The sequence below is a fragment of the Gossypium hirsutum genome, chromosome D13 (genome assembly GCF_007990345.1).
Source record: "Gossypium hirsutum isolate 1008001.06 chromosome D13, Gossypium_hirsutum_v2.1, whole genome shotgun sequence".
In the NCBI taxonomy this organism is placed as follows: domain Eukaryota; kingdom Viridiplantae; phylum Streptophyta; class Magnoliopsida; order Malvales; family Malvaceae; genus Gossypium; species Gossypium hirsutum.
In genome coordinates this window covers 58020312-58046549 of record NC_053449.1, presented here as the reverse complement: position 1 = coordinate 58046549, position 26238 = coordinate 58020312, and the positions used below count along the sequence as shown (strand labels likewise).

At 31.3% G+C, this 26238-nt stretch overlaps 4 protein-coding genes across 9 annotated transcripts; 2 read left to right on the top strand and 2 right to left on the bottom strand.

Annotated features, from left to right (window-relative positions):
- The first annotated feature begins 5581 nt into the window (after positions 1 to 5581).
- LOC107890159 (bidirectional sugar transporter SWEET17) lies at positions 5582 to 7247 on the top strand. Its single transcript, XM_016814661.2, has 6 exons — positions 5582 to 5926; positions 6017 to 6053; positions 6136 to 6346; positions 6461 to 6622; positions 6712 to 6831; positions 6944 to 7247. Exons 1-6 carry the CDS (start codon positions 5893 to 5895, stop codon positions 7115 to 7117), a joined length of 738 nt encoding a protein of 245 aa, XP_016670150.1. The 5' UTR covers positions 5582 to 5892; the 3' UTR covers positions 7118 to 7247.
- Positions 7248 to 10916: 3669 nt separating this feature from the next.
- LOC107888322 (dormancy-associated protein homolog 3) lies at positions 10917 to 12551 on the bottom strand. 2 transcript variants are annotated; one of them, XM_016812390.2, is made up of 3 exons: positions 12291 to 12551; positions 11887 to 12029; positions 10917 to 11212 (listed from the first exon to the last, which is right to left on the bottom strand). In XM_016812390.2, the coding sequence occupies exons 1-3, from the start codon at positions 12403 to 12405 to the stop codon at positions 11099 to 11101; spliced, it is 372 nt and encodes a 123-aa protein (XP_016667879.1). In that variant the 5' UTR covers positions 12406 to 12551; the 3' UTR covers positions 10917 to 11098. The 2 variants fall into 2 exon arrangements, with proteins under 2 accessions (XP_016667879.1, XP_016667878.1); XM_016812389.2 differs by having other exon boundaries at positions 11871 to 12029; positions 12291 to 12546.
- A 3062-nt stretch (positions 12552 to 15613) lies between these two features.
- Positions 15614 to 17577, bottom strand: LOC107888320 (uncharacterized). Its single transcript, XM_016812388.2, has 3 exons — positions 17361 to 17577; positions 17165 to 17255; positions 15614 to 15962 (listed from the first exon to the last, which is right to left on the bottom strand). Exons 1-3 carry the CDS (start codon positions 17428 to 17430, stop codon positions 15836 to 15838), a joined length of 288 nt encoding a protein of 95 aa, XP_016667877.1. The 5' UTR covers positions 17431 to 17577; the 3' UTR covers positions 15614 to 15835.
- A 4057-nt stretch (positions 17578 to 21634) lies between these two features.
- LOC107888319 (serine/arginine-rich splicing factor SR30) lies at positions 21635 to 25788 on the top strand. Of its 5 annotated transcripts, XR_001681342.2 has the most exons (15): positions 21635 to 21785; positions 21948 to 22036; positions 22328 to 22393; positions 22479 to 22553; positions 22654 to 22759; positions 22844 to 22890; positions 23104 to 23161; positions 23400 to 23449; positions 23584 to 23640; positions 23720 to 23847; positions 23933 to 24031; positions 24645 to 24733; positions 25056 to 25122; positions 25229 to 25262; positions 25362 to 25454. XR_001681342.2 is itself a non-coding variant. In XM_041109281.1 (14 exons), the coding sequence occupies exons 2-14, from the start codon at positions 21953 to 21955 to the stop codon at positions 25558 to 25560; spliced, it is 903 nt and encodes a 300-aa protein (XP_040965215.1). In that variant the 5' UTR covers positions 21635 to 21785; positions 21948 to 21952; the 3' UTR covers positions 25561 to 25788. The 5 variants fall into 5 exon arrangements, 2 of the variants coding, with proteins under 2 accessions (XP_040965215.1, XP_016667876.1); XR_005923089.1 differs by lacking the exon at positions 25056 to 25122 and having other exon boundaries at positions 23720 to 23839; positions 23931 to 24031; positions 25362 to 25451; XR_005923088.1 differs by lacking the exon at positions 25056 to 25122 and having other exon boundaries at positions 25362 to 25451.
- The last annotated feature ends 450 nt before the right edge of the window (positions 25789 to 26238 follow it).

The following is a 26238-nucleotide window of genomic DNA, read 5'->3' as shown; positions in this document are numbered from 1 at the left end:
TTATAAATATTTATATTGTTTTACATATTCTATTATTTTATATATTATATATATATATATATATCTAAATATATGCGAATGCAAATTTTCATGTATACTTACACATTTTTTTATTTTTGTAAATATATAAACATATGCATACTTTTATACTTCTATTCTATTTTTTAATACATGTATTTCTATTTGTTTTTATTTGATATATTTCATTCCCTCTTTTTGTTTGCAAATTTACTTGTATATTATATTTGTATATATATTTGTAAATGTTTATTCATATATGTTTGAAATGAGGGTATCTGTTTCATGTTATACCTTAACCCTTTTTAGCATCCATTTTAAAAATATATATTTTGATTTTCTCAAAGTATTTAAATCATCCTATTTTATAAATTTCAAAATATCTGGCATTCATGATTCTCGTGAAAGATCGTGTCCTAACTTACTGGATCGCGATTATTTTTTCGTTGAATTTAGAAAGCCAAGTATTTGTTTTGCAATAAATTCGCAAATTTTAAATAAAAGCTTATTCTCGGGAATTTAAAAATGTTGGGTCCTAACTTACTGGTCATGACATTTTCTTCTCGAAATAAGAATTTTCAAAAGCAAAAGGTAATATTCAAATATTTTGAAGATTTAAAAACATTGTGCCCTAACTTACTGGGTGTGGTGTTTTATTTCTTTGAAATAAGAATATCTTATTATTTTAACTCATTCATGAAATAAAGAGTTTCCTTTTAAAATCTTTTCAAATTTTCGACACCAAGACATTAACAAAAATCAATTTGGTACCAATTTTGGGCGTTACAAGGGTGCTAATCCTTTCTCGTGCGTAACTGACTCCCGAACCTGTTTTCTCAAATTTCGTAAACCAAAATTATTTTTTAAGGTGGGCCGATTACACCTTTATAAAGGATCGGTGGCGACTCCTGTTTTGTTTTTAAAGTCGACAACCAAAATTTTTGTTTTCAAAAAACGGTTTCGACAATCATAATACAATATATATGCTTAAATATTAAGTAAACCTATTTTATTAATATATACATATGTATATTAAATTTACACATGTAATCACTAGTACCATCCACTTGTTGAAATAAGATTTAATTGCTTCTTTAGTCCTTTTAATATTTTTTAATCTATAATTTAACTTTCACCCTATAGGCAATTTAGTCATTATACCTAATTACTCTTAATTCATGCAAATTTACTTAACCAAAACATAATTAACTACACAACTAACTTCGTAAATATTTTTAATAAATATTTACGAGTCCAATTTATGGGAACGGAGTCTCAGGAATGCATTTTCCAACATCTCTGACTATCGTGTCGTTACAAAATTAATGCATTAATTCTTTGAAGTAAATTATACATGTTGAGTGTTGGTTTTCCAGTCCTTTCTCACTTAGCGATTTGTTGATATATATATAAGGCAATGTCTATTTACATGACGTGTTAGGGGTAGGTAGGTTACATGTGTGGTGACAAGTTATCCCTTAAGAGTCGCACGTGTCCTAATAAATGACTCACCAAACTATGGACCAGTCATTGGGGTAGAATGAGTGGCGAGCCCATCATGCATGGTTTAGCGAGCCTCATTAGCTAAAATGAGTGGTGAACACACGTGTCGGACAAGCATATGGTTTACATGGCGTGCTCTGTATTATTTGTATAACAATGCACATAATAGATTATTATGTATTGTTATATTTAAACTACTAATGAATTGTTTTTGGAATAATATAAAATTTAATTATAAACAAATAAAATATTATAAAAAAGTTTGGGGACAAATATGTCAATTCTTAAAAAAGTAAGGATGTAATGAATAAATTGTAATCAATATTTGGTTCAATTTTAAAATGATTTGTGATCTTTAATGACTAAAATTACAATTCTTTCATGCAGAACACCTTTTATGCAATGACAAAATCGTGGAGGTACTTCATTGCAATTATCCGCAACACAATTAAATTGGTCTGTGAAAACGTTTCCTATTGGTATTATCGTTTTTAAGCCTGTGATTTTTCATTTTAATCTTGTAGACAGTAACGTAGTAGAGACTCATGGCCATGGCCCTAAAATGGTAAAATTTTAAATTAGGCTTTTTATAATTTATAAAATTTTAAATTAGTAATCGTGAAATTATATTTTGGCCTCTCAAAAATGATAAAAATTTGATTCAACTCTTTAAAAATTATAAAGTAAGATATAAGCTATTAAAATGATAAAATTAAATTTTTACTATCATACAAATATACAATTTAATTCCAACCCAAAAAATATTTTCTAGCTCCGACCTTATTGTAAAGTTGTCCAGCTTCATTGAAATCTTTTTATTAGAAGAATGTTGACCTTCATCAAAACTATAACTCTATAACAGTAAGTTCGAATCTTGTTAACCCGTAAAATTGTTCACATTAATATTGTTTTATTTTATATTTATTTTAAATATAAATATGATTTTAATTTTTTTATTTTTTAATATTTTGTTATATCTCATCGAAAATATCTCATTATTGACTTTAACTTTATCATTTTAATAACAAATCTTAACGTCACCCCTATTTTTAATTTCAGTAAAACTAAAACAAGCCCAAGTCTAAGATTTTTCATTTATTCTCGATTAAACACTTACTTTTATGAAGATAATTTGTGATAATTGAAGATGAATATAATGAATTCACCATAATTTTTTTAAAAAATTTACTTAAAACTCTTTAAATTTTAAATATTGTTAATTTCATAGTAATGCATGTATAATTTTTTTCTTAATAAGCTCATTAGTTTTAAGCTAAATTTGTCTTTATTTTAGTATTTGCTTATATCTAGAATTCTAATATTTTATTATTATAAACTTGATTCAGTTTATTAAAAATGCACATTTTGGAAGCTTTTAAAGATCAAACTTAAGTTGAAGCTGTTGGGGAGGCTTGTCTCCTGTGGTCCGAGTCCTGTCTGCAAGCAATAATATTGTTTTGCAGGACTTTGGCCTTCAACAAACCCTTTTATTTTCTTTTTTTTTTTCGCCAACAGAATTTAATAAGAAACCCTAGAACAAATTAAAAAAGGATCAAAACTGGGTCCAGTTCTTAAACATGGAATGCACAGGGCAATCTGCCTTACTTGTGTTGTTGGAAATGAAAATGGTGAATGATTGTTTCAGTGGTTACTAACAGTCAACAGATCATCTGGACTAACAGGTGGAGCAACTCTTCGCAAGACAAACATTGGAACCAAATAGTAACATGGTGAATGATAAATGGGGACTCGAAGCTGCACTGTAGAATGCTTTTTATTGGTACGTGCTATCCTTTTTTTTCTTTTTTGTCTGAATAGTTTTAACATACTTTTACATGAACGGTTGCATTTACTTTGATAAGATTAAACAAACATCCTCCATTCAAAGGTACACTAAATGTTACAATATGTGTATGCGGGGACCCCAGTTTGCTAGTGTTATCACGTGAATGTAATGGGTGAGGAAAGCTACGTACTATATGAGTAGGATATCTACTACCTTAGCTGCCCATAACTCTTATTGGTATTGTTATAAAAATGAAATTATATTTACTTTTATAAAAGGTTTAGTAATATTTCAACTTTTAATATATATTTTATTATGATATTTATATTTTAATAAAACATTTAATATGTGTTTTATTATAGTACATAGTGTTGTCAATATTAGTGAATTGCTAAATCGACCAATGAAAATTCGACAAGTAAGTTCACATGGATGATATAATATTGTATGAAAAACTAAATAAAAAAATGAATTAGAAAACAAATAACTAAACATATGGTTAATAAAAAAAGAAGAATTGTAAATACTAAACTTACATGAAAATACTTGTACTTTCATGGATAATAAAAAATATTATTTAAAAATAAATTAAAAATATTACTTCAAATGGAATTTTTTTTTGAGAAGGTAGCCATTTGCTTAAATGGAGGAGATGACATTTTTGCTTATATAAGTTTAATATTTACCTTTTTATATAAGTTTAATATATGTTTAGTTTTTCACATAATGTTATCCATGATGATTTAGAAAAATATTCTACATGTTGAATTTTCATTGGTCTATTCAACAATTTACGAACATTGTTAGCACCATGTGCCGTAATAAAACACATATTGAAAGTTCAAGTACTACATTGGACATTTGTAAAATACATATACCATATTGGACATTTTATGAAAGTATAGGTACCATAATAAAAACACATATTTATAATTCAAGTACCACATTGAACATTTTCAAAATAAAAATGCCACATTAGACATTTTATAAAAATAGTTCTAAACTTTAGTTAAAATTTTACTAAAAGGAATTATGTTGTTGTTAAAATCTTTTTTTGGGTAATTGAGTTGAGTTGATGAGACGAAAATGTAAAAGATTCGAGATAACTCATCAATGGATTCAAATTCTACTTTGATCAGACGTGTTCATCAGCTGTTGGCAAGGGCAGTTCAACAACGAGTCCAACATATTTCTAGAGAAAAAAAAATAAAGATCTAACGAAAATAGCTTGTAGTAATGATAATGAACTTAGGGTGAGTTTGGATGGGCGGTGCGTTTAGCTGCGGTTAGTGTAAAAACAGCGGTGGCGGTGAGATTAGATACTGTAGCGATACTGTAGCGTGAGACAAAAAGTAAATTAAACGCACCGCACCGCAGTCAATCGCCCATCCAAACGAAGCCTTAAATGGTTTGAGTCATTCCTTAGTTATGTTTTTATCACCAAAAAAATGTAAAAAAAAAATAGTAATCAAATTGAGTTATATAATATATTAAATGTAATTAAGGATCCTTATGTAATTTACTTTAAAAAATTATCAAAAAAAATATTATATAGTTAAATTAATTGTTTTAAAAATAATTTTATTTTTATTTTCTTAATTGTCACGGTGTGCAATATCTAGTTAATAAATAAAAGAAATAAAAATTAAATTGAGAAGATTTTGCAAGATACTAATATCGCAAATACGGACCACAGATGATATTTGGACAGTTTTATCTTCAAACACTATCCAAAATTAACTTATTTGCATTTCAACAGATACCTTGTCCACCCATCGCTACTCTTTCATGGCTTATCCTTTATTCAAATCACCATCATTTTATATATGCAAGAATTATTTTTTGTAAGAGTGGAAATTCTTGAGTATTATGATGTGTGTTTTTAGGTGGAGAAAATTGAGTATTTATAAGATATGGTTACTATTCATTAAAGTTGCATCCGAAGTAATCTCTATGCATGCCAACATGTATGTTGTTCTAGACTTAACGTGTTCATTGGTCTACTCGCTTGACTTCGTAACCTCTACTGTGAACACTTAGGAACTTGCAAGTTGGGCTCGCGAGCCCCTAGTGTAGGGCTCTCGAACTGGGCTTACGACCCCTCCTCTCGAGTCACGGGTCGATAGTTCAGATTTCGAATTATTGGAGGTTTATGTAAAAACATTTACGCTAAACAACCCTAAACAGAATTATTAATTTCTAAAAAAATCCCTTTGCGGCTTTGAATTGGCCCCTCCACCTTCTTTATATTAACCAATAAAAATATCTAAAATTAACACAGGTCAAATCGACGACTAATCTTCTTCCAATCATGTCTCACTGAAAGCGGCCCCTCCACATCAATAAAAATATCTAAAATTAACGCCGGCCAAACCGACGACTTTTCTTCTTCCAAGATTCATGTCTGGAGTATACATCACTGATTTTAATGTTACATATAAATAATACAACTAGCACAATCCATACCACGTCATTAACTAACCTGACCGATATATACATATTTATATATTTTATCAGCGATTCTATCTGTCGATGAGGAGTTGAGTTGTTTATTCCTTGTCTTTTGGATCTGAATTCCAATCAAAATGCTTAGTTTAGTCACCATTTTTGGGTTGCTAGGTAAATCCCAAAAACTCCATTTTCATCTTTTGCTGCATCAAAATCTCTTGCATGCACAGTATGAATGATTTCTTATTGCATGTTTTTCAGGGAACATAACAACAGGTCTGGTTTACCTTGCTCCAGTGTAAGCTGAGGATTCATTACACAACTTAAGGTCGGAAACATGTGTTTGTTTCATTGAATCATTTGATTTTGCTGTTGTTCAGGAAAACGTTTTGGCACATCGTACAACGTGGATCGACCGAAGAATTCGAGAGTCTTCCGTATGTGGTGAAGCTATTAAATGGTTACATGTGGGTTTATTATGGAGTTGTGAAGCCTAATAGTATTCTGGTAGCCACTGTTAATGGCTTTGGTGCTGTCCTTGAGCTTGTATATGTCATCATCTTCCTAATCTTTGCACCTCCCAGAGCGAGAGTAAGAGCCATTAATCCTTAGCTAGATAGATGATATTATTATTATTAAGTCAAATACATATTATATTTACTTAAATGAATGGAATCACTAACAACTTTGTTATGAAAATTTCAGGCCATAACTGCCGTACTTTTTGGTGTTTTGGATGTGGTGTTGCCAATAGCAGCTGTTTTGATAACTCAGCTGTCCTGTAATAGAGAAATGCAGATAACTATTGCAGGCTTCTTGTCTCTGCTTTTCAGTGTACTTACCTATGGTTCACCTCTTTCTATCATGGTAACAATAATTTTCCACCAGTAATGCTTGTATTATATGGTTATTATGGTTTTCCTATAATCAATAACGCTTGTAGTTGTGAAGTGCAGAAAACAGTAGTGAGAACAAAGAGTGTGGACTACATGCCTTTCCTCCTATCTTTCATCCTTTTCATCAATGGACTAACTTGGACTGTCTATGCTGTGCTTACTAGAGACTGGTTTATTGGAGTGAGTTCCCATCCCTTCTTTAATAGTTAATGGATTTGAGATAAGTCTCTTTAATTTATATATATTTAGATACTAATAGGGGAGACTTAACGATTTCTGATTTTGGTTATAGATACCAAATGGGAGTGGATTTGTGCTTGGAACAGCTCAGTTGGTACTCTATGCAATGTACTGGAAACCTGAGAAATCCAAAAGAACTTCACCTGATGATGGATGCCAAACTGAGAACCTCATAGCCCATTCTGCTCCACTGTTAGACAAAAATGAGAGCAGAGCTGAGGCTTAATTTCATTTAGCTTCTTAACGAAAATAACAATCCCAAAATGCAGGGTTTTCCACTTAATCAAAATGCATTTTCCATTCCATTTTCAGTGTCATGTTTGTGTATTTTATCATTATTATAATTATTTTTGAGATATTTTATCTTTTATATATTTAATATTATTAGACATGACACTTTAGTCATCAAACACTTTCGTCGGACAACGAGTACTTTGCCTACAAATTTCTTTCAGGGGCATTGTTTACTCAGATTATGGGGACATCGAGCTATCACTATTTATATTAATGGAACCCTTTCCCCCTATTACCTGCATACCCTACAATGTCATATCATCCACTTATTTTGATCCTTTTAAGTGAAGCAACGAACCAATCAAAAATTACCATATGCATCTATAGACGTATTCCTATATAAATGCAACTCACCCCTACGAAGATAGAGGTAAGTAAACCATCCTTTCCAATCTCCCTCCTTATCCCTTTCACAACTAGTTCACCCAACACCCTAATCCACTGAATTGATCTCGCATCCATCACTGTCAGTTTTACCTCCAGACTTTTTATATCAACAAATATATTAATAATTCGCATTAAATAATTTTTTAAGGATGTTCATGTTTTCACAAATTCCAATTGAAAGCGTTTAATGCTATCTTACTTATGATCGATGCATCAAATGGTGCACCAGTGACGGAGAGTCCAGTTCACTAAAACAAACATGGGTCCTCCATATCAGGGCTCTTAGCTAAAATTGACAACATATAACTGCCAGCTAAATCTCCTCATAGGTCCCATCAAGGCCTACCCGACCCGAATATCATATTAATTATATATATTTATATTAAATTATTAATTCAATAATAATTAAATTTATTACTCAAGATATAAAAAATACTTATTCAACTAAGTAACCTAACTTAAAATATAAAATATAAAATTTTATATTAATAAAATATTTATTATATTTTTTGTGTTTTTTAATATAAATATTTTTTAATGTGTTTGAAAATTTTTATTTTAACTTTTTTAGAGCATTTAGTGTATTAAATTTTTTTAAAAAATTATTTTTAAATAAAAATTAATCTAAAAAAGTTGAACACGAGTGACCAGGTTAGACCCATGTTTATTTTTGTAAAATATAGTTGGACTTGACAAAAAAGTAAATTTACTTTTTAGACCGAATCTAAACTTAAAAAATTATCTAAATATCTTATATATACTCGATCCGAACCCAATCCCACCATCAGCACCAACAATTGAAATGCTACAAAAATTTAAAACCAAACTCAATACCCAGTATCCACTCAAATCTATATAGCCTTTACTAGATTACATTTTGCAGAATGTTGGTGTCATTTGTTGAAGGAAACAGTTGGACAGTTTCCCGCTTGTCTTGTCTTCTTTGTCTTTGTTCTAAAAGTCCACCGCTTAGATTGAAACATGGCTGTGTAGACGCAGAGAAAGCATCACAAAAGTAAATTTAGAAAGATATGCGAATTTCGGATTAGAAAAGTTAAGTTGCCAATATAAATAACCATGCATATTTAAGTTTGTTTTTATTAGTTTTAGTTTTAAAATGGATAAATGATATTATTTCGTATTAAATTACTCCTATTGTAGCTAAAAACGAAGCAAACATGTTGAAGGAGAAAGGTGAAGAAAATGAGTAAAATGATTTAAACTTCGGTTTGTGCTAATATTTTATTTTCATTACATGATACTTTTAATATTTATTTTACTATGAATAGCCATATAAATTTTATTCTTATGATTTTTGAATGATATTTGAATGATTTAATTAGTGTTTAAAAGTTTATGTTTTGAATTGAAAATTAAGATTTCAATGATAAAATTAGTAAATTCATGATTTTGAGTTGAATTTGAATATTAAGATTTCAAATGGTTGAACAAGCAAATGTATAGTAAGTTTGTATTGAAAGCTTAATTTTAAATTAGGCGATATATGATTTAAACATGAAATGAAATTGAAATGAGAATGTTATGAAAATAGAATTGAATTAAAACGGATCATGAAACTTGGTTTTTACCCTGTTACACTATGTTAGACTAAATCAGATATAATTGACATGTCATAGAGTCTTTATATCAGAGGATTTAGATCTCCTCAATTCCCAGAGGGTCGAGGGAGAAAATGCCAAATTGGTCCGTTGTTATTATTGTTAGCCCCAATTCTCAGAGGGTCGTGGACTACTCTAAAAGTCATCGTTGCCGAATAACTCGGGGTGGCGGATTCGTGTATCTGGTTATGAGTCTAAACTTTAGTACGTGGTCCAAATTGAAAGAAAAGCAAAAATAAAATTTAAATTTATTTGAATTTCCATATTGTGCAATTAAATTATTTACGCAATTGAAAGAAAAGCCTATTTTCTTTATTCGGTTTGTTAATATCAAAATATTAAAGTTCATTAATATTATAATTTTCTTTTATTGTGATGTTATTAATAATATTTATAATCATGTTTTAATTTATTTCTATCATTTAATTTATGTTCAATACTTATGTAATGATTTATATGATATTAGCACCACTGAGCATAAAAATCACTAAGCATACGGTTTGTATATTTTTTCATGCGCAGGTAATTAGATTCGATAGGTTGTTCTAACAGCATCTGAAGAACCGAAGATCAGCTCAAACAATGTTGGTGAAAAGTTTACTTTATAGTTGATATAAATGGCATGTACCTAGGTGTGTATATATAATACCATGTCGTAAATTGAATTTAAATATTTTTCGTTATATTTTCTTTGCTAGTACTTTATAACTAATGTTTTGGATGAAATAGTAAATCATAAAAATCTATTTTATTGGTATGTTTTCAGAAATCGAAGTGTGGGAAATTGATTTGGGAGATAAATTGAATGTGATTACATTGTGAAATCTAAATTTTTGCAGGAGGTTTTACGTAAAATAGGCAGAAATGCTACCAAAATTTTTATGAAATAATTTTACCACTACGTTTCCTTTAAAAAAAATAGAAAAGTGAGTTGCTTCGGCAACGAAATGTGGCATTTTACATTCGGATCCAACAATTAAGTCGAGTATAAGGTATCACAGTAAGAACGTTGACTTGGTAAATCGGAGTGCTAAGGAGACCCCCTTAAAAATGTTAGAGATACGACAAACCAATGTGAAGCCTGTTGAATTATCAGTGGGGATTACCACCTATAAGAGAGGTGGGTTATGCATCAAACTTTATGGAAAAAGTGGTGATGCAAATTACTGGGCAGTTAAACAGAGTAAATACTATGAGCGAGGTAAATCTCAAACACCTTCTTAGTGTTTTTCATTATTACTTATTGTCGTATTGCAAAGACACAAAGGCTCTTTTAAATCTTTGAAGTGGGTATGTAAAGGACTTATAAACTAGAGTTAGCAACAATAGTCAAGGTTAACCCGATGTTTAATATGGATGTATCGAAGCCTATTTGTGAGGATCAAATGGATCCCAATCGAGGTAAGTCACAATAGGGGCAAGTAAAAGCGGTGACCTTTTATGATCAAGATGTACAAAAGAGAGAAACAATTCGAGTTAGATGACGATAAAAACATAAGCATAGACAAATGTTTCGATGGGCGAAACTACCCAATAAAAAAAATGGTTGGAATCAACTAAGGCGTCGTGACAGTTCCAAGACAAGGGTGTCGCGAGAATGGGTGGGGAAGAACGTATACAAAGTGTAGCAAACCATGTTAGGACATTATAGTTATACCCTCTCTACATATATGGTTTGCAGCTTTTCAACGCCGTCTGCACATTATATATAATAATATCCCATGATGATAGAAGTAGTTACATTGCCAAAACAAGTACACATACAGACATACATGCATGCAAAAAGACAAAGTGGGCAAACTCTAATTAACAACATTATAAAGTTCAGCTGTATAAACGTCGAAACTATGCAGATTAAAATTGATTTGTCGGCGAATAGGGGGATCAGCAGAGAGGAGAGGAGAGGTTCACATCTCACACGTCGTAAGGAGGAGCAAGGCTCCTACCTCCACCCTCCTTCCCCTTCTCGTATGCATCTGATGTTGACCTTCTCCGAAACCGATACGACTCTCTGCTTCCTCCTATACCACATTAACCCCTCATAAGTAAAACTTTGTATGAAATATGCTGGAATAGTCGACGTGGGACAGATGCACTAAATTTAGGGCAAGTACATTGGGAACTTTAATAATCGTACAACGACGACATCCATCATAAAAAAAAAACGATGCTTAACAGAAATCTGCTACATAAAATAAAAGCCTTGTTATATGTAGCTTTGATATTTGACATCAATAGATGTACTTTGTTGAGACATTATACCCCACAAAAATAAATAAATAAATTTATAGCATACTAAATGGACCAAACTAGGCAGATGTATTTCTCTCCAAGTTTATATCATATTCATGCATTATTGCACGTCAACGAGGACCTTTTTGTCATTTCCCAACACTCGGACAAAATACACGCTTGCCATCCACCTAATATTTCATTTATCTTTATCCATTTAAGAAACATACAAAGCTATCAAATGACATAATTACCCTCGTAAAGTCCGCTTATCATATAGCACGAATTACATTGACCGATCTACCCTTCAAACCTTCAATAGTCCCACCTCTAGTTACCTTACACAACCCCACTCCAACCTTTCCGGGGAGGATAGTTTTGGGGTTCAAGAACTAAACCAGGGACAAATTCGACAATCAGTGAGGAAATTATTTGTGTATATATTACCAGAAAAAGGAGATACCGGAGGAGTCGATTCGGCCGGCGAAACCGGAGGCGATCCGCTCTGGTAACGCGGCGATTTTACGATCATAATCGTACGTGTCACTTTCGTTGTTTCCTCCGGCGTCTCATCATTGTACGATCTCACACTCCCGCCATCAGATTCTGATCATTGCATCGTCGAACCAGATTAGGGAAAAAAAAAAGAAGACAAGTTAAACAATAAAACAGCAAACGTGTTGAGGAAGACAATAAAGTTCAATTCCATAACGCTTTCTTTTCTTTATTGGTAGCTGCTCGCCAGTTCAATTTACTTTTGGTGACAATTTTCGTTGTTTTTACTGAGATATTATCGGTTTCTTTATGCACGGATAAAGTAGTAAAGTGTGTCGCCGGAGAAGGAAGAGAAGTGGTCTAGCGTCGTACCCTTGGAGGAGTTAGAGCGGAAAGTGAAAGTGGAGTGCTTTCGGAGCTTGCCGAGACCATTATCGGGTCGAGGACCCGCAACGGTGTCGTCCCACAACTGGTCAAGTAGCCCCATAAATACGAGAAACTAACTCTAAGCAGGAGATCGGGGATATTTGTTTAAAAAAGAACTCGATAGCCGGGAATAAGCAGTGAGTGAAGGAGGATATTTAACGACGAAATGAAATGAAGGGGAGGAGTAAAGGTCGAACAAGTTAGGATAAATCAAGGCCGTTGATTTAGATCCGAGAAAAAGTAGTGACATGGCAAATGGAAGGAGGACACGTAGTTGAGGTTGGGGATAAGATCAGGTGGGACCAAAAGAAAAAAAAACCGTCGCTTTAAATGAACTGTTTTATTTAATTTATTTAAATTAATTCCTTTTTTCGACTATCAAAATATCTAATTTATTTAGAATAATATGCTTATTGTGTAATTAAACATATGTTTACGACAAAAATATCTAACCATCATGTTATTAGGCAAACATTCAAATTATTTTTTACATAAATAAAGTGGAACACGAAAATAGTGTTGTTAATTTCATTATAATTGAATAATAATTAAAATTTACATACCTCACCAATGATTTTTTCGATTAAATTAAAATAATTAAATATAGATTTTCTTTTATAATCATGTAATTCAATTTGATAATCGAGTAGGGCATACCACTGTCACGTGACTAGCTAATCATTTAATTCAAGACAGAAAAAATCGAAAATACCCTTACCTCTATCCATTCAGATTGGAGGAATTTACTGGTTAAAATATATTATACTTTTAGGAAATTTAGAATTTATTAAATATATTCGGTATTTTTTTATTAAGTCTTTTAGGGTAAAATTTTAAATTTAAAAAAATACTTACTTAATAAATCATATAATTAAAAAAATAACGTTACAATGACTTTAAATTTAATAATTTTAATAATTAGATCTGAATTTTGAAACTTGAAAAAATAAAAAAATAAAATTCTTGAAAATAAAATTAAAAAAATTAAATTCTAAATTTATATGGACATATTTTAATCTATATTTTGAAGTTGGATCCTTAGCCGCCCTGTAATGACTCTTGAAACAATGATCTATCCATTTTGTTAAATTTGAATATTGTGGATAGAGAAAATAATAATAGTAAATTAGTTCATTAGATATTAGTATGATTATTAGATAAAACAAAAATAAATAAATATCTACAACGTAAAATCACAATAATAGATTTTTGCTAATTGTTGTGACATGTGTTTTTGTTTAGGACTGATTATTTGGCATAAACTATTATCCTCAAGTGTAACTCGTAGCTAATAAGATTTTGGTTTAGTGATAAGGATAAGGTTTTGGTAATGATTTTTTTTTTTGAGTCTCACAATCATAAATATATATTTATTTTTTAAATATATTTTAAAGTAAGTCTCATTATATTTCTAGCTAAATGCTAAATTTGGGATTAAATTTTTCAAGGCATTGAATTTTTTTTTATTTTTAAGCAGTTTAAAAAATGTGTTATTGTTTTAAGGTGGATTTAGATGAGTGGTGCGTTTATCTATGATTAATGTAAAAACAGTGGTAGCAATGAGATTAGATATATAACGATACTGTAGCGTAAAATAAAAAATAAGCTAAATGTACCCCACCCAACTGCCCATCCAAACCCACTCTTACCCTCTTAAAATGTTCAACTCTTTATTTAAGCACATTAAAAATTGTTTAATTATGTCTTAATTTATTTGAAACGATAGTTAGAATTTTCATCAGACATCCGTTTAACACAGATTCAATTATTACTCTTATCCCCACCCCTAATATTATATAAAAAATGTTTAATCGTATTTAACCATTTTGAAAAGTTTGGCTTAAGTAGTTTATAAAAAAAATTAGTTCAAATTTGGGTATTTAACCTTATTCGGAAGTCCGTTTAAATGTATTTAAGGTTGTAGTCCAATTGTACCTTATGCTAAATTGGTTTTAATTATAATGTATTATTTCGAATTTTAATTATAATTATACTAGTAAACCCTCAAAAGGGGTACAAGATTGAAGTTTTCAGCTAAGCAAAAAGTACGGTATTTTTAAATTTTGTTTGTGGGGTTGTGCTTTTACAATATTATTGTTTTCTTTTGCTCTATATTGAGACAAAAAGTTTAGGGGTAGCTTTAATTGTGATGGACTCGGGTTTCATCCTCGACTTGGTTCAGTCAATGCAAGGTTCAACATATTTAGAACTCATCTTATATCTCATGAGATATAATCTTAGTTTCAACACTTCATATCATGACTCCTTTATAACATTACAATAAAAAAATGTAATTAACACCTAGAAGCATCTACATTTAAGATTTTATCAGTCATGTTGAATTAAAATTGTGATGATGGACAAAATTAGGGTGATTAGGAAATTAGGTGGCCTAGGTCGATTTCTTTTAGTTTCTTCCTCCTCACTCTGTAGGAAAGATATGAAGTCAAATTCTTTCCCTAACCACAAACACCCCATAGCTTTACCCAAAAACATTTATCTTCCTTTAAATTTAATTCAAGTGGTTTTCATTAGAACCACAACAATTTTCATTTATATATATATTTAAATTATATACTTAATAAAACGATTAAAATGGATATTATCTATATTTTGCTTTTATTATTTGCGTAATTTCATGTAAATTTGTGTCGAAACATGTTTTCTTTTGTTTTGTACCATGTTTAATTACTCTTTTGTATATTCCATGTAATTATTTGATCCACTAACAACTTAACTATCAACATAAAATCTAAATATTGTGTGTGTGATTATTTGATACTTTAATGAAGTTTTTTTTCGACTCCTCAAGCCACGTGTCCTGATTTGATATTGAAAAAATAAAAATAAAAATACATTTCAGAAGTTAAAAACTCCACCATGAGTATGCTAATAATCCATGTTACATCCCTTGAATATCTTTTCCAGTTTAAAAACTTGTTTCCACTTTGGCTGCCATAATTGTGGCAATGAAAGAAGAAGTCAAGGTAGGTTGGCCAAAAGGATAATAACAAAAGGGTCAAGACTTGACCAAGTCTTGGCCTGTTGTGCATCAACCTTTGCCTTTTGTTTAGACTTTAGACCCACATAAGTGTTTGACTCAAAATTTTATACTTCACTCCATCCAACATAAATATCAATAATTGCAAGACAAGAACATAAGCATTACAAAATGTATAAATTAACAGCATTTTACCTAAGTTGGTAATGAAACAAAATAAAGTTTTATCCTATAAATTAGATGGTGAAACTGAACTTTCATTTGCCAATTGGCTAAAAATTCAATCAATCAATTTCCATAATCAATGTTTAATACAAATAGGAATTAGCCATCCATCAATGGATGATGAAAACAACACGTGTTTTGTGTAAATTCAGAGATAAAAACTTAATATCAACCCACTTGCAAGCCCCACATTTATGTTTATGTAAATAAGGTAAACAGGTGAAAAGAATGTGATGCGAATGGGGCTTAATTAATCAAGACAAACCTACTCTTTGTGTGCGTGTGGAAGGTACTTTGCATAAGGATCGGCTTTCGGCTTGTTCCTGTGATCATAGTATTCGACTACTGCAGCACCAGCTAATGCAGCCAATGTAAGGGCTTGTGCATGCAACCTGAATAAAGGCAGATGACAATGAGTTACCAATGAGGGACAGTAAGTAAATAAAGGTGTAGAAATCAAAAGCTCGGGTAGACACAATGAAAGTCCAGCTCGAACAAGAAGGATTAAGCGAACATTAAGGTTTGTGTCTAAGCAACATGAAGATGCCATCTTGCACATGTAAGACACAGAATTCATAACACCTTCAAACCCTCCACCCAAAAAAGCCATTTTTTAGCTAAGGGTGTGCTTTTCAAAAGTTAAAAGCAGAGTAAACCAGATTTTCAATCTTGTAAATGTAAAAAGACAGAACTACTATGCTCGTAAACCCTTGAACCCCCGCCAAAATAAAAACTTAACCATTCTTGTCATCTTTTAAGCATAAAAGACTAAGAGGTAAGCATTCAAGCAAACTTGCAAAATGAAACAAACAGTATCACATAAAGCTCAAGCAAAATATCGTATCGTAGTATATTCAAAATAACTTATAAGAATCTCCTCACAATAAACTAACGAAAATCACTCCAACAGTTCAAATTCTTTCATGATTTACAAAAAATAGTTTTCTAGTAGTCTTTAAAGTTCATTCAATCAAGTATCATAAATTTCTACAAAAAGGTCCTAACATAACAAATTACCACAGCGCTAATAAAAATGTTGAAAGAGAGACCCTAAAATGTTCTCAAAACTTCTTTTTTGGTATACAGGAGGCCAAGACCTAGGAAGATATTGGGGAGGGGGGACTGGGGGATTGAACCCAGCTCTTCAAGGAGGTGTATGAACCATTCTGCAATACAACCTTCCTAATACCAAATTCATATCATGCAAGCAGTAACAATCAAAATAAGGCACCAAACATGGCATTATCTCATTACCTAGCAGAGATGGTTGATATATTTGCTTTGTCTAATTGAAAACAACATCTAGAAACACTAAAATACAAACCATTTTATGACCCAAGAGGAATAGAGGATGCTTAGGTTAGGAGCTCTATGTTCGCATACGAAGTCCCTGGCAATGACATCCCTTCCCACAATTTGTAATATACCCAAAAAGAAAAAGCATTATAAAATTTTCAAACACACAAGACAAAAGGCAATAATTTTTATAACACTATCCCTCTAATACTATTTTGCATGAATACAAAGAAAGACATATAAATCCCAATAACCAAACAAAATTAAATTAAAAAGGATAAAAGAATAACAGATTTACCTAGCGTGAATGATCTTAACGCTGGGTTTCATGTTAGGTTGAGACCAATTGTAAGCAATGGAACCCCCAATCCCGCTAAGCCACAAACAACCTTTTGTTTGAAAACAAACCCCAAAAAATTAAGATCCTAACAAAAGAAACTCATAATATATATTTTTCCAATAAAAAATGTGAAATTGAAAACGTAAAAAATTACCAACAGTTCTAAGTTTGTGATCAACAACCCATTCCCTTATGGATTCAAACTTGCTCTTGGATTCCGCCATTATTGTGGAGAGAAAATAAGCCTTCCCGAGAGACACGGATACAAACAAAAAGAGGGAAACAATTGGAAGTATTTTCCTTTTATTACAGCTTATATAGAAAGAGAGAAGGGAAAGCGAAATTGTCGACGAAAGAAAATAAAGATGTGGGCGGTCGAAAATCTTGCGTGTTACCAAATGTTGACTAATTTTCCTACGAGGTTGACTGTGCCACGTGGGAATTTTTTATTGTAAAAAATTAATATTATTATGTTTAAAAATTTCATGATTTTATTAATTTATTTAATTTTATGTTTAATTTATTAAATATATTTGATAATTTAATTTGATTTTAAGTTGATTTGATGGAAACCTAAATTAGATATTAAAAATTAACATAGTATTAAAATTTATATTTTTTGTTAAGTACGGTTATCACATTAAAAAAAATGTCAAACTCAAGTGCAAGTACTAAATTATGTATCAAGTTAACTCAAAACTATGAAAACAAGAGTTTCTAATTTTAAATGAATTGATTATGGTTCAAAAACATATATATACTTTTTCAAATATTAAATTTAATATCCTAATTTGGATCGATATAAATGTAAAAAATCTATTTTATTCCTCGTATTTCTATTATATAAAAATATGAAATAAACATGTTTTTATATTTTTTTAATTAAAAATAAAAAATAGGGTAAACTATAAAAATAGTCATTTTTGTTTGCCTCATATTACATTTTAGTCACTTATGTTTGAGATGTTACGTTTTAGTCATTTACGTTATCGTTTTATTACGAAATGGTCACTCTACCATTAAACTCCATTACCTCTCTAACGGCAGTCCTACGTGACAGTCCAAATGGGTTTTAAATGCTAACTTGGATGTCCAGTTGGGATGAAAATAGGTTTTTAATTAAATAAATTTAATTTGGACTGTCATGTAGGACATCCAAGTTGGCATTTAAAACCCATTTGGACTGCCATGTAGGACCATTGTTAGGGAGGTAACGATAGAGCGACCACTTTGTAACAAAACGATAACATAAGTTACTAAAATGTAACATTTCAAATATAAATAATTAAAATGTAATCTAAAGCAAACAAACGTGACTATTTTTATATTTTACCCTGAAAAATATAGAAACAAATTCAGCACAAAATTTTAGATTTCAAATCTCATTTATCATTACCAAAAATGTTGTTTGCATTAATATTTCCAAAATAAAAATTATTTAAAATGTTTAGCATTATATATTTTAACTAGTGATGAAAAATCAAATAAAAAGGTGATGAAGGATATTATGTATGGATGGATTTTGAATTGATTCGTTTTGAATGGAATGAATTTTCTTGTCTGAAAGTGGATATAGGGCAAGGGGGAGTGGATTTTTTTTATAGTATAAAGCGATTACGATAATTGCTTATCTCACCTCGACCCACTCCGCTATATAAAATTATCATTATACTATTGTATATATAAACTATTAAAATGGTAAAAGTGTAATAACATAATATAAAAAATAAATCATATATTTTATGTTAAAATATTTTTTAAGCATTATGTATAATATTTTATCTAACTTAAAAAATTTAAAATATTAAAGATAAGTGGCAAAAATTAGATTAAAACGGAACAAGGATGAATTCAAAGGCATAGCTAGGGGAGTTGGCAAGATCCCTGATCTCCCTTGTCAAAACCATTTTTTTGAAAAAACAAAAATTTTAGGTTGTCGACTTTAAAAAATGAAAATTGGGAGTTGCCACCAATCTTTTATTAAGGTGTGATTGGATCACCTAAAAAAACAGCTTTGGTCTACGAGTTTTAGAAAAACGGATCCGGGAGTCAGTTACGTTCGAGCAAGGATTAGCACCCTCGTAACGCCCAAAAATTGGTACCTAGTTAATTAATTAATGTCTTAATGTCGAAAATTTGAAAAATATAATCCTTAGCAAAAACTCTTAAACATTACGTATTAAGACCCTTATCATTTCAGAGAAAGAAAATGCCACACTCAATGCGTTAGGGCACGACATTCTAATTTCCTAAAAAATGAATTAGGCCAGAATACTTGTGTAATAAAAATTTAAAAGAATATCCATTTATTCAAGATTTAAGAAATCGCGGCCCAATACGTTAGGGCATAATTCCTCCAAAATCCCAAACTCAGAATATTTCCTTTATTATTTTTTAGAAAAAAATCTTTATTTCAAGAAATCAATGCGTCACATCCAATACGTTAGGACACAACGTGTTGAATTCCTAATAATGAGTTCTTATTTTTTGATTAAAGAGAAATGCTCGATTGTTAGATTTAACGAAGAAAATCAGAACCCAATACGTTAGGGCTCAATTTCCTTGAAAATCCTAAATACAAGCATTATCTCAATTTTGAAAAGTCCTATTTTTTTTTAATTTGAATAAGAAGATGATGTAATGTGATATTGAATGTGTGTAATAATGTCGCAATAACAAGTACAACAATCTTGCACCATATTGGCAATCGAAAGGTAATGAATTAAAAGCTAATTTTCAAAAGAAATAAATCCTACGTGAAATAATAATATCTTGATAAACTGTTAACTAAACATTATATAGGAAAAAAAGTGATATATGTAAAATATGTATATTTAAAAAAGTAGAAGACTTAATAATAATATACAATAATATATGTAAAAAATAATTTGATGTAAACGAAATACATTAAAATAGGTAAAATATAATAAACTAGTTTTTTTTAAGAGGAAAGTTATATATGGTAATAAGACAAAAATGAAATCTATAATTTATAACAAGAATAATTTAATATCTATGTATATATACAAAGTATGGTATCGTAAAAAAATATGATTATATAAATCTATCAAAATATAGAAATATATTTAAATGAATAAAAAAAAATAAAACCAAAATCGTTGAAGATATACCATATTTGGAGGCAAATATATAAAAGGAATAGGAAAAATATATTTATGAAATTAAATAATGACATATAATAGTAATGTAAAAAAAATACATAGTAAGATAAAACTATGCGCATGAAATTTAAGTAAACTGATAAGAAGAAATAATGAAAATAATAATAACAATAATAGTACAAATAATAATAGGATTAATAAATAATAATAATAAATTAATTAGTAAAGGCACAAATACAAAAGGGATTAAATTGCAACTAAAACAGAATTAGAGGGAAAAAAATGAATGGCCCAATTAAAAGGCGCGAATAACTCATAGGCCTCAAATGGGAAAATATATCCATCCTTTGAAACGCGTCCCTTTATTAGGGCTAAATAAATAAATAAATAAAATTCGCAGTGGTATCACCTTCTCCCTTTTTTTAAAATCGTAAATAAGTAAAAAATAATCGAAAAAGAAAAAAAACAGTAAGCCACCTTTAAAAAACTGCCAATCGTTCTCCTTTTTTTTATTGACTTTTTTTCTCTCTTTTCAATGAAGGGAGAGGCCTCTATTTATAGCTGAGCCTCCCCAAATCCAACGGTACAGATCAATTACATCAACGGTGAAGATTAAAGGGTATCTACAAATTAAATCTCTAAGATTACAAAATCATATCTTCTAAGATTACATATCATATCTAAGATTGCATATATCATATCTAAGATTGCATATCCTCGAAGATTATGTTTCCATATGTGAGTCCGGGCTAAAATTGAGTATTACATCCCTTAAAATGAAAAATTTTCTATTTAAGTTTTTTAAAATTTTTAAAATTTTAGATTAGTAAAGATAAAATTGCACGTTGTCTTCTCTAAAAATGATAAAAATTTAATTTAATCCTTTAAAAATTATAAAGATACAATCTATTCAAACGATGAAATTACAATTTTACTATCGTAAAAATTATAATTTAATTTTGGCCCCTAAAGTTTTTTTTTAACTTCACCCCTGGATGGATCTATCCAACTTATATAGAACAGCAGCACAGTGCGATAAATGTGGATACACAATCCGTCTATCTAAATTTACTCTTATTATATTGAATAAGATAATTTAATCTGATTTCAACAACATTGTTAGCATACACAGAGGGTACTTCAATGGGCCAACATGAACTGGGCCAGGATCTAGGCAATAGGTAATTTTCATAAAAAGTGGAGAGTAAAACCGTAATTTAGCTATATCTGGAAATCCAACGGTTGCGAATCTGAAAGTGTAAGACAAAAGAATAAAAAACAGGAACGCGTGACAACAACGTAAGAAGAAACTAGAATCCCGTCTCTCTTCCTTCTTTAGTAGCGCTTTTAATATCAACTCCTCCAAAGCCACGAAAGCCTTCCAGAATAATCTAATCACCTTTGAAACCAAACTTCCCTTAATCTTACACCATTCTCGCTCAACTCTCTCTTCCAAGGTAACTCTTTTTTCTCTTACTATATTTATTTTCTGTGTGTATTTAGCTTTCTTTAGTATTTGTTTAATGGTGATTGAAAAGCTCTTCATATAACTTTTTTGCAATTAAAATTAGCTGAGACTAAAATTTAATTTTATATTATAATAAATTGTTTTGTTGCAGGGAAAATGGGCCGCTCAAGCCGTACGCTCTATGTGGGCAATCTGCCCGGTGACACACGTTTGAGAGAAGTCGAAGATTTATTTTACAAGGTTTTAATTTCTTTTCTTGTTTCCGTTTTCTTAATTTAAGCTATATTTTTAATTCTTCACTGCTTACTGGAAATATGCAAACAGTACTGTACTGTAAAAATTGTCTTGAATTGTTTTTATAGGTTTATTTGTGGGTAGTGAGGGTGAAGAAAATAATGGAAGGTTTCTTTATATTCGACAATTTTAGCTTAAAGCTACAATAATGGGTTTCCATAACTGTTCAATGCATTTTCTTTTCTCTTGTTTGTTTAATTTGTTTTTGTTGCTTCTTTTGTGTTTTCTATATTGCAGTATGGGCCCATTGTTGATATTGACTTGAAGATCCCACCAAGGCCACCTGGTTATGCTTTTGTTGAGGTGAGTTTTTATATTTTATTATTGCGAGGCAAAGGAAAGAAGAAATCAATTTTCGGGTTTTAGTATTCTTAACGGATAATTGCAGTTTGAGGATCCTCGTGATGCCGAAGATGCAATCCGTGGTCGAGATGGCTATGACTTTGATGGGTATTATTTACGGGTTAGTAGTTAAAATCTTTCCTTGTTTATTTTTTCCAGGTTATAGTCTCTTTTTAGTTTAAAAACTTTTGCCTATCTAACCATGTGTATTCTGTTTTTAGGTTGAACTTGCTCATGGTGGTCGAAGGCCGTCATCATCTGTGGATCGCCATAGCAGTTACAGTGGTAGCAGTAGCCGTGGACCTTCCAGACGCACTGACTATCGTGGTATGTTATAGCGTTCAACACTGTCTTTGTAGTTTGCAAAATTGCTTGCTGTTCAAGTTAATCTTATTATCCCTTTATCTGCAGTTCTGGTGACTGGTTTGCCTTCTTCTGCCTCATGGCAAGACCTAAAGGTGAGTTGTTTAACTAATGTTTCTTCTTCAGTTGTTTTGATTACAAGTGCATAAATAATAATATGGTGAATGATAATAAAATTTTGGTAGAATTCTTTAATTATACTCCATCTGGAGGAGTAAAGGAACTTTGCTTAAAGGTATTTTAAATGCATAGAAGTAGGTCGTTTGATCTGGTTTGTACTTGTTATATGGTTTTTGCCCTATGATCAGGATCACATGCGCAAAGCGGGGGATGTTTGTTTCTCTCAAGTGTTTCGTGATCGTGGAGGTAAGAAGAATAATTCTTATCATGCTATTTATTGCATCAACACCTCATTCCATTACTATTAGTTGAAAAAGCTCAGATTTCTGTAGCATCACACTGAATTGGTTTTGTGAGAATCATAGGGCTATACAAATTAGATTCTTTGTATTTATATCAACATGATACATTGCAAGTTGAACCTGCATTTTTATCTTGAAAGTTATGTGGCTGTTTTCTAAATATTATAGCAATTTCTTTGCAGGCATGACAGGGATTGTAGATTACACAAATTATGATGACATGAAATATGCTGTAAGCTGCTGTGCTTTAACCTTGTCACTTTTAAGTTTTAACTTCTTTTATCTGGAATTGGGGTTTGAGTAGTGTTTTAACCTCCTTAACAATGAATGGGGATACTTTTTTAAATGATTTCTATTGGGCTGCAGATAAGGAAGCTTGATGACTCTGAGTTTCGGAATGCTTTTAGCCGGGCTTACATACGGGTATGCTATGTTGCATATTTACTTCTTGGTTGATGCTTGTGCTACACTGCTTGATCATATATCTAATTTTTTTATTTAGGTGAAGAAATATGATTCAAGATATGATTCTAGGCGCAGCTACTCTAGAAGTCGTAGCCCGTATAGTCGAAGCCCCAGTCGTAGCCGCAGTTATAGTAGTAGGAGCAGGAGCAGGAGCAGGAGCAGGAGGTTAGTCTTTTATCATTTGGTGAAAATAAATGTTTGGTTATGTTTCTCACCATATTCGTGTTACTTTATGTGACCTATCCTACAGCAAGTCTCCTCGGGCCCGATACACCAGTCAGTCTCCATCTGTATCTAGATCGGTTTCACCATGTTCCCATTCAGTGTCACCAGCCCGCTCCTATTCAAGGTATTGTGTAAGTTTATTATTTCATTGTGGTGTTGATGCTTTTATTCTCAACTGGTTTTTATTGGCATTTTCTCTACTGCTAAAAGCAAAAATTTCTTTTGTACCGAAGAAATTGGACTCTATTTGCCATTCAGTTCTTTTTCTTTTGGCCCTTTTATATAATTGGAGTACTTCATTGATACTGAACCTTTCCTTAAAAGAATTTTGAGGTGCATTTTTCATGCTCTTTGTGCATGGTGTCAACTTTTTATAATTTTTTTGGTGTTTGACTGGATGCTAGCTTTTGGCTTTGAGAAAGAAAGGATTAGGAACCTTAGATATTGTGTAGACATTGAATTGCTTATACCACTACATGAATCTAAGCTTCCTTAAAAGTAGCCAAGTCTTTATAAGATTTCATGCTACTGCTTATAGAAGTCCTAGAGCATGTCCTATAGGGATGCTTCAGCTACCTATTGTCACATTGAATGGGAGATAAAAGCATCTTTTATCAGATTAAAATTAAAAAAAGAAAAAGAATCCAAACTTGGGGGGGGGGTAATTGAGAAAAAGGTTTACTTAGTTCGCCAGCTTTCATTCCTTTTTCATAAGGGCTGCCTTGTTTCCTTGCTAGATCTGGCAATTTGCGGCAATCTGGGGATTGGATGTTAGGAACTTGATGGGATGTGGTGCTTGAATGCCTGCAATTCTTTTCTTGTTGAGGTAATTCTATTGTTGTTGTCGAGCACCTATGGAAACCGTTAAAATTCTAATATGTTCTGATGTATAGAACACAAAGAGAGCTTGACTGGAACAGCATATAATGCATGGGGTTAGGTGGACCATCTTGAATTAAGTTCTTTTAGTTTTGCTACTCTGTTGTCCTCAATCGGGGAATATGACAGAAACTTGGGACTCCAACATTTGTCTAATTTGTGCTCAGGAATGTCTTTTGTGTTTGACGATAGAAAATTGGATGATGTTCTCCATTGCTTTTAGTATTTCTGTCTTTCATTGTTCTACTGGTTTTCTCTCTTGTTTTAAGTTGTCATGACCTCCTGTAAAGATGTAGTGGATTAATTTCTTCTGCTGGTTGCTGCTTAATATCAATGGTATATATTCCATTTTTACAATTATATCCTACTCCGAGGTGGTGTTGGCATTGAAAGTAGAGATTGTTTTGGGTGTTTACTTAATTGTTTGTGGAAATTTTTGCAGATCTCGCTCCATATCCAGATCACCAACTCCATCTGTAAGTTGAATCTAATTCAGTTGTAGTTATTTCAATTTGTTAGGGAGATATTATCGATTGTTCTGAAAGCTTGGTTTTTTGCAATTACTTAACATGCAGCCTCGCAGTAAACATGTAAGCAGAACTCCACCAAACCGCAGCCCTAGCTGGAGCCGGAGTCGCAGTTTATCTCGTTCTCGTTCACCATCGGTAGGTTACTTTAAATCTTAATTTCAATTTCCTATAGATTTCCCATCATTGATTTATCCCTGCTTGATTCTGATAAATGCGGTGTGGTTGACAGGTGAAATCTGATTGAAATTGGATTGAGCTGCGATGATCACAAGATTATCTCTTTTAGCTGATTGTAATATTTTCTTAGCATGAACTAGAGTTTATATTCACATTTTGACCAATCATGCATGGTAGTTTTGAACTTTAGCTGGATTATAACATCAACTGCTGCATCATGATTCATCATTATGGCTTGTACTTCATAATTGAATCCTTGAATTTATACCCACTTGTATGGATCTTCTTTCTTAAACCCTCCATATCCACCCGGTTTTTACTGCTTATTTTCAGGAGATATCGTTTGATGCAAGGAATGACTTGAATGGTCATTCTTTTTTTAGGAAATAAGAGTGTATGTTCCAGAGTGATTGTAAAGTTGAATCATCCTTTAGCTGTGCCTGTAAGAGGAGTTTCTTTATGAATCAACAAGGTCACGGCTTTGGCAATGTGGGTTCATTATTCTTTTCAAATTTCAGTCCGAATTGAAGCTTTTTAATATGAATATTTTTTTTTTTAAAAATAGCTCTCGACTTATGAATTATGATTCTAATTGGATTAGTAGTGGCTTGGATACTTTTTGAGTTCAACTGGTTCCAGTGAACTGAACCCAAGTAACTTCGTCCTGTCCACACACCTATGCCGGGAAAGAGTTTAAGAAATGCCCTGAAATTTTGGTTTTTAATTTTGCCAATGAACACCTAAA

Excerpts from the sequence above, each read along its gene's own strand:
- LOC107888322 (XM_016812389.2), bottom strand. The coding sequence starts at position 12,405 with ATGGGGCTACTTGACCAGTTGTGGGACGACACCGTTGCGGGTCCTCGA. Across the intron at positions 12,030-12,290 it reads CCGCTCTAACTCCTCCAAGG|AATCTGATGGCGGGAGTGTG; the intron begins GTACGACGCTAG and ends TGCAATGATCAG. Across the intron at positions 11,213-11,870 it reads TCCGGTATCTCCTTTTTCTG|GAGGAAGCAGAGAGTCGTAT; the intron begins GTAATATATACA and ends AATGTGGTATAG.
- LOC107888319 (XM_016812387.2), top strand. The coding sequence starts at position 21,953 with ATGGGCCGCTCAAGCCGTACGCTCTATGTGGGCAATCTGCCCGGTGAC. Across the intron at positions 22,760-22,843 it reads CAGACGCACTGACTATCGTG|TTCTGGTGACTGGTTTGCCT; the intron begins GTATGTTATAGC and ends CTTTATCTGCAG. Across the intron at positions 25,263-25,361 it reads CCAGATCACCAACTCCATCT|CCTCGCAGTAAACATGTAAG; the intron begins GTAAGTTGAATC and ends CTTAACATGCAG.
- LOC107888320 (XM_016812388.2), bottom strand. The coding sequence starts at position 17,430 with ATGGCGGAATCCAAGAGCAAGTTTGAATCCATAAGGGAATGGGTTGTT. Across the intron at positions 17,256-17,360 it reads TCACAAACTTAGAACTGTTG|GTTGTTTGTGGCTTAGCGGG; the intron begins GTAATTTTTTAC and ends TTCAAACAAAAG. Across the intron at positions 15,963-17,164 it reads GTTAAGATCATTCACGCTAG|GTTGCATGCACAAGCCCTTA; the intron begins GTAAATCTGTTA and ends GCCTTTATTCAG.
- LOC107890159 (XM_016814661.2), top strand. The coding sequence starts at position 5,893 with ATGCTTAGTTTAGTCACCATTTTTGGGTTGCTAG. Across the intron at positions 5,927-6,016 it reads CACCATTTTTGGGTTGCTAG|GGAACATAACAACAGGTCTG; the intron begins GTAAATCCCAAA and ends CATGTTTTTCAG. Across the intron at positions 6,347-6,460 it reads TTGCACCTCCCAGAGCGAGA|GCCATAACTGCCGTACTTTT; the intron begins GTAAGAGCCATT and ends TGAAAATTTCAG.